Source organism: Phaenicophaeus curvirostris, chromosome 13 (genome assembly GCF_032191515.1).
Source record: "Phaenicophaeus curvirostris isolate KB17595 chromosome 13, BPBGC_Pcur_1.0, whole genome shotgun sequence".
NCBI lineage: Eukaryota > Metazoa > Chordata > Aves > Cuculiformes > Cuculidae > Phaenicophaeus > Phaenicophaeus curvirostris.
Genome location: NC_091404.1, coordinates 20,718,312 through 20,730,567, shown reverse-complemented (window position 1 = coordinate 20,730,567; position 12,256 = coordinate 20,718,312). Strand labels below are relative to the sequence as shown.

At 58.7% G+C, this 12,256-nt stretch overlaps 1 protein-coding gene across 1 annotated transcript in view; it reads right to left on the bottom strand.

Annotated features, from left to right (window-relative positions):
- Positions 1–8,286: 8,286 nt before the first annotated feature.
- Positions 8,287–12,256, bottom strand: part of EFNB1 (ephrin B1) — a 48,742-nt gene continuing 44,772 nt past the window's right edge. Inside the window, exons 3-5 of the mRNA XM_069867724.1 lie at positions 11,613–11,705; positions 10,794–10,922; positions 8,287–9,466 (exon numbers count right to left, since the gene is read on the bottom strand). Coding sequence (XP_069723825.1) covers positions 9,078–9,466; positions 10,794–10,922; positions 11,613–11,705 — 611 coding nt within the window. The 3' untranslated portion in view covers positions 8,287–9,077. The remainder of the gene's footprint in view (positions 9,467–10,793; positions 10,923–11,612; positions 11,706–12,256) is intronic.

The window sequence follows — 12,256 nt, the reverse complement described above, 5'->3', positions numbered from 1 at the left end:
AGAGGGATCCCAGGTTTCACTTACAGTGAGGGTTCCCATCCACAGCAGCCAAACCCCTGGGTGCCTAAGGGGAGAGGAGCCTCACCCCAGCTCCAAAGGGCCAAGCCCCAGGCAGGGCACTGCTGGGCACCAACCACCTGCCAGCAGCCCCCAGACGAAGCCTCCTGGCGCTTTCCTCTCATTAATGCAAAGAAAATAAATGCCACAGCAGCTGCCTTTGTGCTCCTGGCTCTGGCTGACACGCTGCCATTTTACCCTCCTGTTCATCTCCGCAGATTCTCCCTGTATCCCTCCCCCAGCTCCATCCACGCCGCGGCTCTACCTTGCAGCAAGAGGGGAAGGACAAAGACCCTGCGGAGAGGAGAAGCCCAACTCCAGCCAGGACACATGCTGGAGGCAGAGAAGACCTTTGCCTGCAAGGCTGTGACCCCACAGCACCTCATCCCCATCCCGGGTGGACGAGAGCAGAGCCTCCCCAGCCTCTGCCTCTTTTGAATCACTGGCTTTCTTTTCATTCTGGCACGACTACCTTACAAAGACCCCAGAGCCACAGCAAGAGCCAATTTCCAGCAGGAACCTGGCGCTGAGCTCGCTCAGGACGATTACACCAGGCTGCAGGAATTAAGGGGGGGAAGCCCAGCTGAAACCAAAGCCTTGCTCAGCCCTTCCCAACAGCTCCTTGTCCTGGTTCTGCCCGCGCTCCGGGTGCTGGGGATGCAGGAGGGGCTCACCCACATCTCTCCTTGGGCACACAACCTTGGGATGAAGTGATGGGCACACAACTCCTGCAATCCTCACCCCCGGACTCATCTACCCTGCAGTCACAGCTCTCTTACCCCCCCACACTCCCAGGGATGGTCACCCCAACACAGGCGCGGTTGCTCCGTGCCCCTGTAACTGGGGTAACCCCCCCAGGGATGCCAGGCTGGCTGAGAAGCAGGATCCCCCCTGCTCACTGGGTGGCTGCAGCACTGACATTTCACATTTACATCTTGTTCTCCATCAAGACAAGAAAAGGAACAGCTCTGCGTTTCCTTCAGCCCCGGCTCCAGCAGCCGGGGGACCCTCTCCAAGGCTTGTGTTTCAGTAATATTAAAACCTTGCACATAATTAATTTACGCTTGCTGTAGAGCAATACTTGCTTTCATTCCTTTTTAACAAATGAAAAACTACTGGATTTGTCCTGCAGCTCCCTGTTTTGCTGGGTCTCACCCTGCTGGAGCAAAGCTCCCTCCCTCCCCAGCTTTCCAGCCCCCTCCTAAAGGCCCTTTGCCTTTCACAGCCCTTTCCTCTTGTCTCCCAGCTGCTCTGGATCATGCGTGGAAGCTCCTGCAAGGCTGCGTGTGTCCCAGCTAGGACACAGCCAGGGAAGGATGCTTCTAGGATGCTGGAATCACTGCCAGGAGAACCAGCCTGCAGCCATCACCCTGGCCTCCAGGCTGCCTGTGGAGGAAAAACCTTGGCGGCACGTGACGCCTCTCTTCGAGCACTTGAGATCAGCTGGTTTCAGCTGCAGAAAACCACCGGCCTTTGTGTCAAGCCTGGCTGAGCTTTTCCTCGTCCCAGATTCACTCTGCCTTGGGGCACAGACGCTAGCACGAAGGACGGTGCTGCTTGCTGGTTGCGGCACAGAAACACTGAGCGCGTGCTGGATCCCAATTCATTGCCTTTGCCCCCCAAGCCATGCTCTACTCCTCCTCTTCTTCTTCTCCGGCTTGGAGAGCTGCAGCGCAGGGTGAGCCAGTGGCAGCCTCAGGGCAGGGACCCCCGTCCTGCACCCCCAGCACCGTCCCCACTGCCCACGCGATGGGCCGGTGACAAACAGCCCCCCGGTGCATTCCCGTTATTGCTCTCATTACGGAGCCCGTGGGACTCGTTGCATACCACAACAGCCTGATGGATCTTCCAGGCTCCTCGCCGCGTGAACAGGGAAACCAGGTGCAGCCGAGGCGGTGGATGCTGCAGGAACCCTGGCTGTGGGAAAAGCCCATCACCTCGACCAGGGGAACCTGTTAGCTACTCTGGATACACTACAGGGAAAACAAGGATAAACTTCCCAATCCCTGTTGCAGCAGCTGGCCCAGCCAAGGTTTATTAAAAGGGATTGCAGTCATACAGCCTCTCGCAGGCAGAGTTTTTTTCAGATGCTCCCCTTGGAGTGGATGTGGAAATGCCAAAGGAGCAGGCTGGGTGGGCTGGGAAGTGTGGCCGTGTCCAGGGAAGGGCTGCAGCGGGTGTGATAACAGAGAGGGAGTTCAGCACAGTTATCAGAACATGGGCTGTGCTGCCCTGCTTGCCCTCAGCCCAGCCCACACGCAGGGTGATGCTGGGATGAACTGGGGGCTGAAGGCACCGGTGCTCCAGCTCTGTCCCTGATGCCTCCCAGGGCTGATTGATCCCAGGGATGTGCAGCACCAACCACTACTCAGGTGTCTGCAGGGAGAGGGACGCTCTAGGGCAGGTGATGCCTCAACAGGGCTGGAAATAGAAGGGTGAAGAGCAGCAGGGAGGGTGGGTGCAGCTGTGAGAGTACACGGCAAAGCACCCGTGCCACCGGCACAGCACCGCTGCACGGAGCCGCCGCTGCAGCTGCATCCCCTGGTGCCACAGCCACCCCTGCTCGCACCCCCCAGCGCGCCGCGACAAACCAGGCAACCCTTAGGAGGCACCAACATAAACGGAGAGATCAGAATACACCCAAAACATCTGAAAAGCATCAAGTCTCGCTCTCTCTCTGCGGTCTGCTTTCCATTCAGGGAGGTTGCTGCCAGGTTACATGGACCCCCTGGTATGTGAGTCTGTGGCCACGAGGCCAGAGGTGGCCCAGGGAGCCTTTGCTCTCATCTCCCCACCCACAACAGCGCGTTGCTCCCACGCTGCACGAGGACACTGTGGGGTGTGCAGCATGGGAGGTGATGCTGTGGCTCTGGGGCTGCATCTCACCCATGCACATCTGGCAGCACCTCTGGCAGCTTTAACCAGCATCCCGGGCATCCTGGGGCTGCATGGGCTGCGTCTAACCTGGGCTGCTCCTGCCCAGCGCACCTCATGACCAGCCTCAGCTGGAGCCTCACCATAGCTCGGCTGGTGCATACCCACACCCCATCTCCAGTCAAGCCCCATCTCATACCAGAGCTGGAAGCACGGCAGAACTGTTGGAGCAAATCCAGAGGAAGCCACAGAGATGATCCAAGGGCTGAAGCACCTCTGCTACAAAGACAGGCTGAGAGCTGGGATCACTCAACCTGGAGAAAAGAAGGCTCTAGGGAGACCTTAGAGCAGCCTCTAGTATTTAAAGGAGCTCCAGGAAAACTGGGGAGGGGCTCTTGACCAGGGAGTGCAGGGATAGGATGAGGGGGAATGGTTTTCAGCTGAAAGAGGGGAGATTGTGATGAGTTCTTAGGAAGAAACATTTCCCTGTGAGGGTGGGGAGCCCTGGCCCAGGCTGCCCAGAGCAGGGGTGGCTGCCCCATCCCTGGAGGGATTCCAGGCCAGGTTGGATGGGGCTTGGAGCTTTCTTCCTAATGTCTGACCTAAATCCTGCCCTTCCAATTTAAAGCCATTTTGATGGTGCAGCTCCCCTGTCCCCACACCCCATGGATCACCCTGTGCAGCAGCTGTGGGGCACACACAGGCAGCAGGGAGATGCTGTGGGTCTGAGGGGCTCTGTCCCACCAGAGCCTGCTCAGGTGTCTCCCTGTGTCCTGCTGGAGCAGCCCCAGAGCCAGGGGAACCTTCCACGCTCCCGCTCCCCAGCCAGGTGCTGGGTTGCAGGAACCTGCTGAAGTACTTCTCTGCTCTTCTGGCAGGTTGGAGCAAGTTTGGCACTTAAAGATTTTCCCTTTGGGCATCAGGGACCAGCGAAGCTGTTTAAAATGAAAAGCGTTATTTAATTCGCACTGGGATCAAAGCGTGCAGAGAAGAAGGACTTTCAGTCCAGCAAACCACACATAAACCCGTCTGTCACACCCAAGGGCCCGTGCCCCCTGCCCTGACCCCGGTCCCAGGCGGCTCCTGCAGATGTCTTGGCTCCGTCCCTGCGGCTTGGGCTGCACCCCACGCACTGAGCCTGCCCGCCGCGCTCCACCTCCCCAGCCCACCTTGTCCCTCACCCCTCGCATGGTGGCCAAGAAGCTGTTCATCCTCCACCCTCTCTCAGTGCCTTAAACCTCATTTGTCCTTGGAGACCCCGTAAACTCAAGCCATCCCTTCATGCGTCCCAGCAGAAACCGTGCAATCCAGCATCCATAGGACAACCCGGATGGATGCAGATGTGTCCACCAGGCAGGCAGAGCTTCCACTCCTCTGTCCTCTCCTAGAGCAACTGCTGGGCAAGCTGGAGGGATGCTGGCCTTGCTCTCCTCCTCTGGGTGCCCTGGTTTCCCCATTGTCTGTTTCAGAGGAGGCTCATTCCTGTAGCAGGTTGTTAAGAGCCTTCCTGGCTTCCTGAGGGCAGGAACAGCCCCGAGCTCCTGCTGCACCACGAGCTGGACAGGAGGCTCTGCTCTCAGGAGGAAGGCGGGTGGGTGGTCACCCATGGTCTTGAGGAGCCTCCAGCCACAGGGACAGAGCCAGGAAACCATGGAATCAATCAGGTTGGAAAAGACCTTTCCACAAAATAGTCTGGGCTGGAAAAGACCTTTAAGTTTATCACATCCAACCATATCCACTGAGAACCAACCGCAGCCAGCCGTATCCAGCCCTAAGCAGCTGGGGGTGTGCAGGATGCTGGGATGCAGAGAAAAATCCCCAAATTTTTAATGCCGACCGCAAACCCAGTAGCTCTGACACCAGCAGGAAAAACCAGCTGTGAGCTGCACAGGCTCCCATGTCCTGGATCTCCTCAGACCACGCTGCGATTTCAAAACACAACCAGGGGCAGCAAAAGAGCACACAGGAGACAGCCAGCTTTCCATAGGAAAAAACCCTTTTATTTAACAATATATCAGGTTCCGTCACGGCTCCATGGAGTTCAGATGCCACAGAGCCGGTTACCGATGCCGATGATATGCTACTGGGTGGGAGAGCTGGGGAGAAGGCGAAAGGAATCAAAAAGAGGATCATGACACGAAGAAACAAAAGTCTGGGCACCGGGGAGCACGGCCGATGGAGCCCAGTGCCCGGCACCGCCGGAGCCCCACGGGCACCAAGGACAATCAACCAGCGCGGGGTTGCTGAGCCCTGCTCCGAGATGTGTCCGGGGAGCGGCTGCCCTCGAGGAGGTGCCGGCTGTGGGACGAGGACCACAACCACGCGCCCTCCCCGCACCTCCCGAACCACTCCTGCTGCTCGCCAGCAGCAATTCCCGGCCCTGGCCCCCATCCCACGTGCCACCAGCAGCGGGACTGGCCACAGCCGGGCTGCAAGTCTGAATCCACCTCTGGGCCAACAGGATGGACAAGGAACATCCAGCAGCCCGGACGCCTCAGCGGTGCCGTGGCACGGGGTCGGGGCAGCAGCCCCGCAGCTGGTTGATCGCACGATGCGGGGACCTTTCCCCCTCTGAGGATGCAGGATTGAGGAGAGGGTGCGGATGCGACGCTGTGGGATGTAGACATGGTCACAGCTCTGAAATGTGGGAGCACGCGGCGTGGGTGTGCTGGTGTGCGGGGCAGCCGGGAGGCAGTGGAGGACCCTGCTCGCTTCAAACCCCACCAGGCAGCGGCGGGTGGAGAACTGCACCCTGTCCTCTGCTGATCCACAGGCAACTGCCTGGCTCCTGTGAGCTCCTGGGGCCACAACAGCTCCCAGCTGCCTCCCGGCTGCCCCTGGGGAAGGGCCGGGCGCAGAGGTGCCCCCAGAGAGGGTCTGGGTGGCCACGGCCCCCTCCCCTTGGCACTGGCCTGTACGGAACGTGGGCGCTGCGGAGGAGAAGTCCTCCCAGGCTGGGCACCAAGCAGAGAGCGGGACACAGCGTGCTTGTGGTTGGCAACTGGAAAACAGGGATGGTTGGGAACGGTGCTCTGCAACAGCAGCAGCTCGAGAGCTCTGGAAAAGCGAGTCGGGATCTCAGGATGCTGCACCGAGTTAACCATCCCCAGGCTGGTCGGTTTTGGTTAAAAAGAAGATGAATTTGCTGCTCCTCCTGTTTCCTTTGTGTTCCCAAGTCTCTAAGGTGGGACTGGAAGCTCGACCTAGGCCCAGGACAGGCAGAAACTCGCTGAGGATGAGCCAGACCGAGCCGTGCCATGAGCACTGGGGCAGTGCCAGGGCTCCCAGCCCCGCTCTCTGCTTGGGCTCCTGCCTCACCCCGAGTCCCGGTTCTGCCCGGCAGCGCCCGCACACCAGCACGGCCCCGCGGCGCCGCTGGCTGAGCTCGATGACAATGTTTTACACCCGTTCTTGTGGTTAACATTTCTTTTCTTTTTTTTTTTTCACTTTTTTTTTTTGAAGTTCTCATTTGTTTTTCTAAGAAAAAGCAACCAGAAAATAATTCAGAGTTTATACAAAACATCTTTACATTATTTCTTCCAAAAAGACTAGTATTTACACAAACAAAACGGGGAGAAAAAAAAAACCAACAGAAAAAGAACCCAACCACTCTCCACTGCTTCCAATGGAAAAAAACCACAGGGACGCGCTCCGCTCCAGGGCCCCCCAGCCCGAGCTGCTCAGCAAACTCCAAGAGTCCCGATTTCACCCTTTCTTCACATATTTACAAGGCTTCTCGGCTGCCCCCAGCAAGAGCAGCGGAGCCGCGGGGGCTGCCAGGCAGGAGCCCAGCTGGGACGGAGCCACCAAGACCCCGTGTCCCCGGTACCACGTGGGGCTGGCTCCATCCTGTCCCCTCCAAACATGATCCCAAACGGAATCAACCCCCAAGTGCCTCCTCCACATCAGCCCTCGAAGGGAGAAACTCCCCATAGATAAAGCATCCTCCACCGGCACCACAGCCCAGGATTTTGGGGATGGAAGAGGGCACGGGGGAGGGAAAGGGGGATTTCCTTTAAGACATAGTTTTCCATAATACTCGGGAGCAGATCCCGGCCCCCAGTGAGGAATGGGGGGTGCAGGACCCCCTGAAGAGCCAGGCTGGGCAGAGCCGGCAGGGATGGCATGGAGGAGATGGGAGGATACATGGGGGGACCAGGGGAGTGGGGACAAGGGCCAGGCAGGGGGAGCACCCGCCGTGGCTCTTCTTCCCAAGGGCAGTGGCCGGTTTATGGCCCTGGAAGCCATCCTCACATCAGGATGCCGAGCGCAAGGAGGAGAGCAGGGGCACCCTGCATCCTCCTCTCTTCTCCTGCTTTCCAAACTAAACCCACACAACACAGGGATGCTTGGAACCCCAGCGCTGTGTCCAAGTCGCCGGGTTCCTCCAGCCCCTGCTCTGCCCCTCCTGCCCGCTCCTCGTCAAGGCACTTGTGCAGAGCAGCTCTCTCGCTCTTTGGGCACTTCCTAACGCGGGATTTGGGGCGCTGGGGACCAGCGAGGGCAGAGGCCAGCCAGCACTGTGCCACTGCCCAGCGGCGCAGTGGGAGCAGCACCGCCTGCCCCACGCTTGCTCCCTGAGCAAAAGCAGCTACTTCTGGAAGGAAAAGAAAGCGAGGGAGGAGGGAACGGCCACCGGCACCCAGGCTGGGACAGCCCGAGGACAGGAGTGTGGCAGGGTGCTGCCACGGGCACCGCCAGCCCCACCGTGCTCTCCGGCATCAGCCACAGGGCCAGCGGGTCCTGCTGGGAAGAGGAAGCTGGGGATGATCCCACTAGAAGAGCCCAAGGCTCAACCCCTTCCAGTGTGGGGCAGGAGATGGGCACGGGAAGGGCAGCACGAGCCTGCCGGGGCTGGCAGGGCCGGGCAATGCTCCTGTCCACGGGGAGGCACATTGTCCCACTAAACCAGGCAGGTGGAGAAGCCTCCAGTTCTGCTCCCAAGCCACACCTGGCGCTACAGCCTCCTGGGGGGCTTCCAGCCCTGAGCGCTGGCTCCTCCTGGTACCCCCAGCATGGGCTGCGTGTTGGGAATGTTCATTTTCCATTTTTCCTTCTGAAGGACAGCCACCCACAGCATCACTGGCTGGGGACAGGACCAGAGGCTGCAGCCACCCCCTGCCCTCCTGTCGCTCCCCTCGCCGCTCCCAGCGAGCTCAGCCCCGGCCCAATGGAAACCCTCAGCAAAGACTTTTCTCCGCAGCCCTCGGAGAGTCGGGAAGAACTGCCAGGCTCTGTGCAGGGCAGGAGTGCCCCGACTCCCGCACACTGAACGCTTCAGACATGGGATAGATAGATGTTTTTTTTTTTTTCTTTCTTTCTTTTTATAAAGAGACTAAAACAAGAGTCAACAGCTACGAACACAAAAGTTTAAAAGGGCAGCGGCGGGAGCAGCGGGCTCTGCCCCGCAGCCGGCAGGACGGAGTGCTGGAAGGAGGTGACAGTGTGTGCCTGAAGGCAGCGGCAGATCTGGAGTCCCACCCGGAATTCACAAAAATAAAAATGTTACAAAAAAATTAAAATAATTATAATAATAATAATAGTAGTAGTAGTAAATCGGGTTTGCCAGCTTCCTCCCTGCACAGTTGTCTGCATCTTGGCACCGAGGCGAAGCATCCTCCTCCTCCTCCCCGCCGCGGCTGCGTGCTCCCCCTCGGAGCGAGGCTCCTCGCCGCGGCCCCGGCGTTGCTCTGGGCTCTGGGACCCACGCGGCAGCTGCTGCGGCGCCAGGCGCACGGGCACTGCGCGAGGACGGAGGGACGACACAGGGAACTCCCAAACCGAGAAGGGCAGGTGGAGTCTCCGGGTTTGCCGGCGGTGTCCGAGTGAACACAGAAAGGCACGGCGCCCAGCTCCTGGCCGGCCGCAGTCTGGAGAAGAAGAGGAGGATGCTGAAGGCTCACCCTCGAGTCCGGGATTACAAAAGCTGAGAACTACAAAACTAAATACAAAGGGGAGAGATCAGCACGCGAGCGAGCCATCCGCTCTCCAGCGCCGGACCCTGGCGCTCCCTGTGCCCGTGCAGTGGGGTTCATTTCGCTTCCTCCCTCCTGGCGCCAGACGGCTCGTGGGGAGACCCAGGGGCGGCTGCCCCCAGCGCGTGGCGTTCCTGTGCTCCTGCGTCGGCAGCTTTCCCAGGCTGCTCCTCACACCTTGTAGTAAATGTTGGCTGGGCTCTGCGGGGGCATCTCCTGGACAATGTAGACGGGGTGCCCGTAATCCCCGCTCACCTTCTCATAGTGCGGGCAGTAGTTGTTCTCTGTAGTCCGTAAGGGGATGATGATGTCGCTGGGCTCGGAGCCCGCGTTCCCGCTGCATTTCGGGCTGGCCAAGGTGCTGAGGGACAAGGCTGCGGCTCGCTGCTGCGTATGCTTCCGGTGCCGCTTGCGGATCTTGATCAGGAGGACAACGAGGAAGATGATGATGAGGATGAAGATGACGCAGCCGGCGCCAATCGCCGCAAAGACAGCTACCTTGGAGCTCAAGAAGCCATCGCTGGGACCTTGGGTCTCCTGGCCATCCTGGTTGACAGAGCCTGCAAAGCAAGGTGAGAGGGGTCAGAGCCCGGCAGGCAGCCTGCACCCCACCTCTGCGAGGCGCTCCACACCGCTGGATCTGCACCCATCCCTGCACGGACCATGGAATCAGGGAATGGTTTGGGATGGAAGGGACCTCAAAACAAATCCAGTTCCACCCTCTGCCACAGGCAGGGACAGCTCCCACTAGATCCAGCTGCCCAAGGCCCATCCAACCTGGCCTGGAATCCCTCCAGGGATGAGGCAGCCACCACTGCTCTGGGCAACCTGGGCCAGGGCCTCCCCACCCTCACAGCAAAACATTTCTTCCTAAGATCTCATCTCAGTATCCCTTCTTTAAGCTGAAACCCTCATCCTATTCCTGCACTCCCTGATCAAGAAGATCATTCCCCCTCATCCTATTCCTGCACTCCCTGGTCAAAAGCTCCTCTCCAGCTTTGCTGGAGCCCCTTTCAGTACTGGAAGGTGCTCTAAGGTCTCCCTGGAATGTTCTCTTCTCTTCTTCAGGCAGAATAACCTCATCTCTCTCAGCCTGTCCTTGTACAGGAGGTGCTCCAGCCCTCAGATCATCTCCATGGCCTCCTCAGGAGGGGACCACATACCCTTTCCCGCAGCCCGCATCGCTGCTCCCCATTCCCACCTCCCAGCCCATGGGGCAGAGCGCTGTTTGTGTCCAGGTGACAACCAGTCTGGACCCTATGAGAAGAGACCTGGATGCTTGGGTGAACGTGGGTTCTGATACCTGGACCCCATGCTATCCAATTTCTGACCCCCAATCCCCTCTGACCCCCGGGCTGGGGCAGCCCCTGACCCCCGAGGGGAGAGCGCTTGGCTGGCCACACCAGACGAGAAGAAAAGAGCAACTCTTCCCCAGTTCATCTGATTTCACTTTTCTCTCAGCAGGGTCAGGAACTCAGGAAACCACCTTCAAAGGGCTTTCACACTGGCTCGGCTCAAAAACCCAAGGACTTCACCTCCTCCAGGCCCCCTCAGATGTGTTGCACAGAACAGCTGGGCAGCAAGGAGGAGGAGGAGGGGGAGGAGGAGGAAGGAGGGTGCTGAAACAGCACTTCCTGCAAAGCTCCTGCCAGGACACACCACAGCCGGGAAAACAAACCCGAGCTGCTGCACACTAAGTCTGCCCTGAGCCCCAGGCGGCCTTGGCCAGAACGCGCAGGGCTGGGGAGATGCTGCAAGCGGCGGGGATGGCAGAGATTGGCTCCAGAGCACCTGGGATCCCTGGGATCCATGCAACAAGCCCACTCAGAGCTGCTCTGCACGCCTCCAGCCCCATCCCTCTCCTGGGGTGTCCTCAGCAAAACCCACCCGGCTTGCCGGGCTCCTCCACGGCCGGGACTTTGCTGCGCGGGCTCTGCGTGACGATTTTCATGGTGTTGTCGGACTCCTTGCTCGGCCGACTCGTCGTCAGCTGTTCCGGGATCACCGCGTTTGGATCTGGGGAGGGAGAGATGAGAGACCCCAATCCAACCTGGGTGGCAACAGCACATTCCTTTGCCTAAAGAACAACTGCTCCCAAATCCCAGCTGGCTACCCCCACGGCAAGGGGGATGCGGGAGCAATGGGAGCAGCCAAGAGCCACAGAACAAGGCTGAGCTGCTTCAGGGCTTGTGAAAAGCAGCTCCCCCGCTCTAATTCCCCCCTGCTTTTAAGTTTTCTCAGCTCCCTTGCGTGGGTTGGGGCAAGTTTTGTGCACGGGCAGCGGGAGGGAGGGGAAGGGAAGGAACCTGACAAGGCTGCACCACGACTTCTTCTGTTTATTATAAATATTGGCCCCAAAGTGAAAACACGTTAATGAGAAGCAGCCACAGGGAAATCTGCATCCCCCACTGATGCACTTGCACGGCCCATGGATCCCGCTCGGAGCTCACTTCCCACTGGGACACCAACCCCAAAGTAGCAGGACAGTCACTCCACTTTAATCCCTGCTCACCAAACATGTGCAAGTGTTGGCAAAAGGAAAAGAGAGGCAAAAATAATCCCCCCAAAATGAAATTCTGCTGGAATTTCAGAAGAATTTCAGTAGGCTTCTGGGTTGCTCATTTTTCCCAGAATCCAGACCCCCTCACCACAGCCCTGGCTCAGGCATCCCAGCGGTGGGAGATGCCAGGGTGCAGAAAGACTCACCCTGCCCCACTTTCATGACGATTTTCATAGATCGTGTCTGGCAGACACCTCCCTCCCGGTTCTCCAGGCCATCCAGCGTTCCATTGGAAGTGGCTGCAAGAAAAGAGGGGGAACGTTAGACAGGGTTCGTGGGAGCTGGAAAGCATCGCTGGTCCGAGCAGGGCACAGCTGGGCAGGTCCCAGCTCTCCCCGGGCACCACCAGGCAGGTCCCTGCTGTCCCTGGCACCATGAGGAACCAGGAAGGAGCTCAGCACCTCCCAGCGCAGGGGCTCGCTCCTGACCCCGGGCTGCAGCCACTGCTCCATGCCCCAACTCCAGAGCCCACCCCAAGTGTTGAATACACCATGTTCTCATTTTCTCCACCTTCCAAAGACGTTTGGAGTGGTGAGGATGTGATCCCTCCACTTTCCCTCGCTGCCACATCCACACAAGCGAGCCATTCTCTGCGCCCACACCCTCCACCCCCTTTAATTCCTGGATAATTTCCTTTGCTCCTTGGTGCGTAATAGGAACACATGCATATGCACAGTTTAAATTATACATCTATAATTACACACTGTGCCTCAGTGAAGAATGTAAACTCAGAGCCCCAGTGGGGTTGAGTGGCTTTAATTGCAGGGCAGAAGTCACTTAAATCCACATT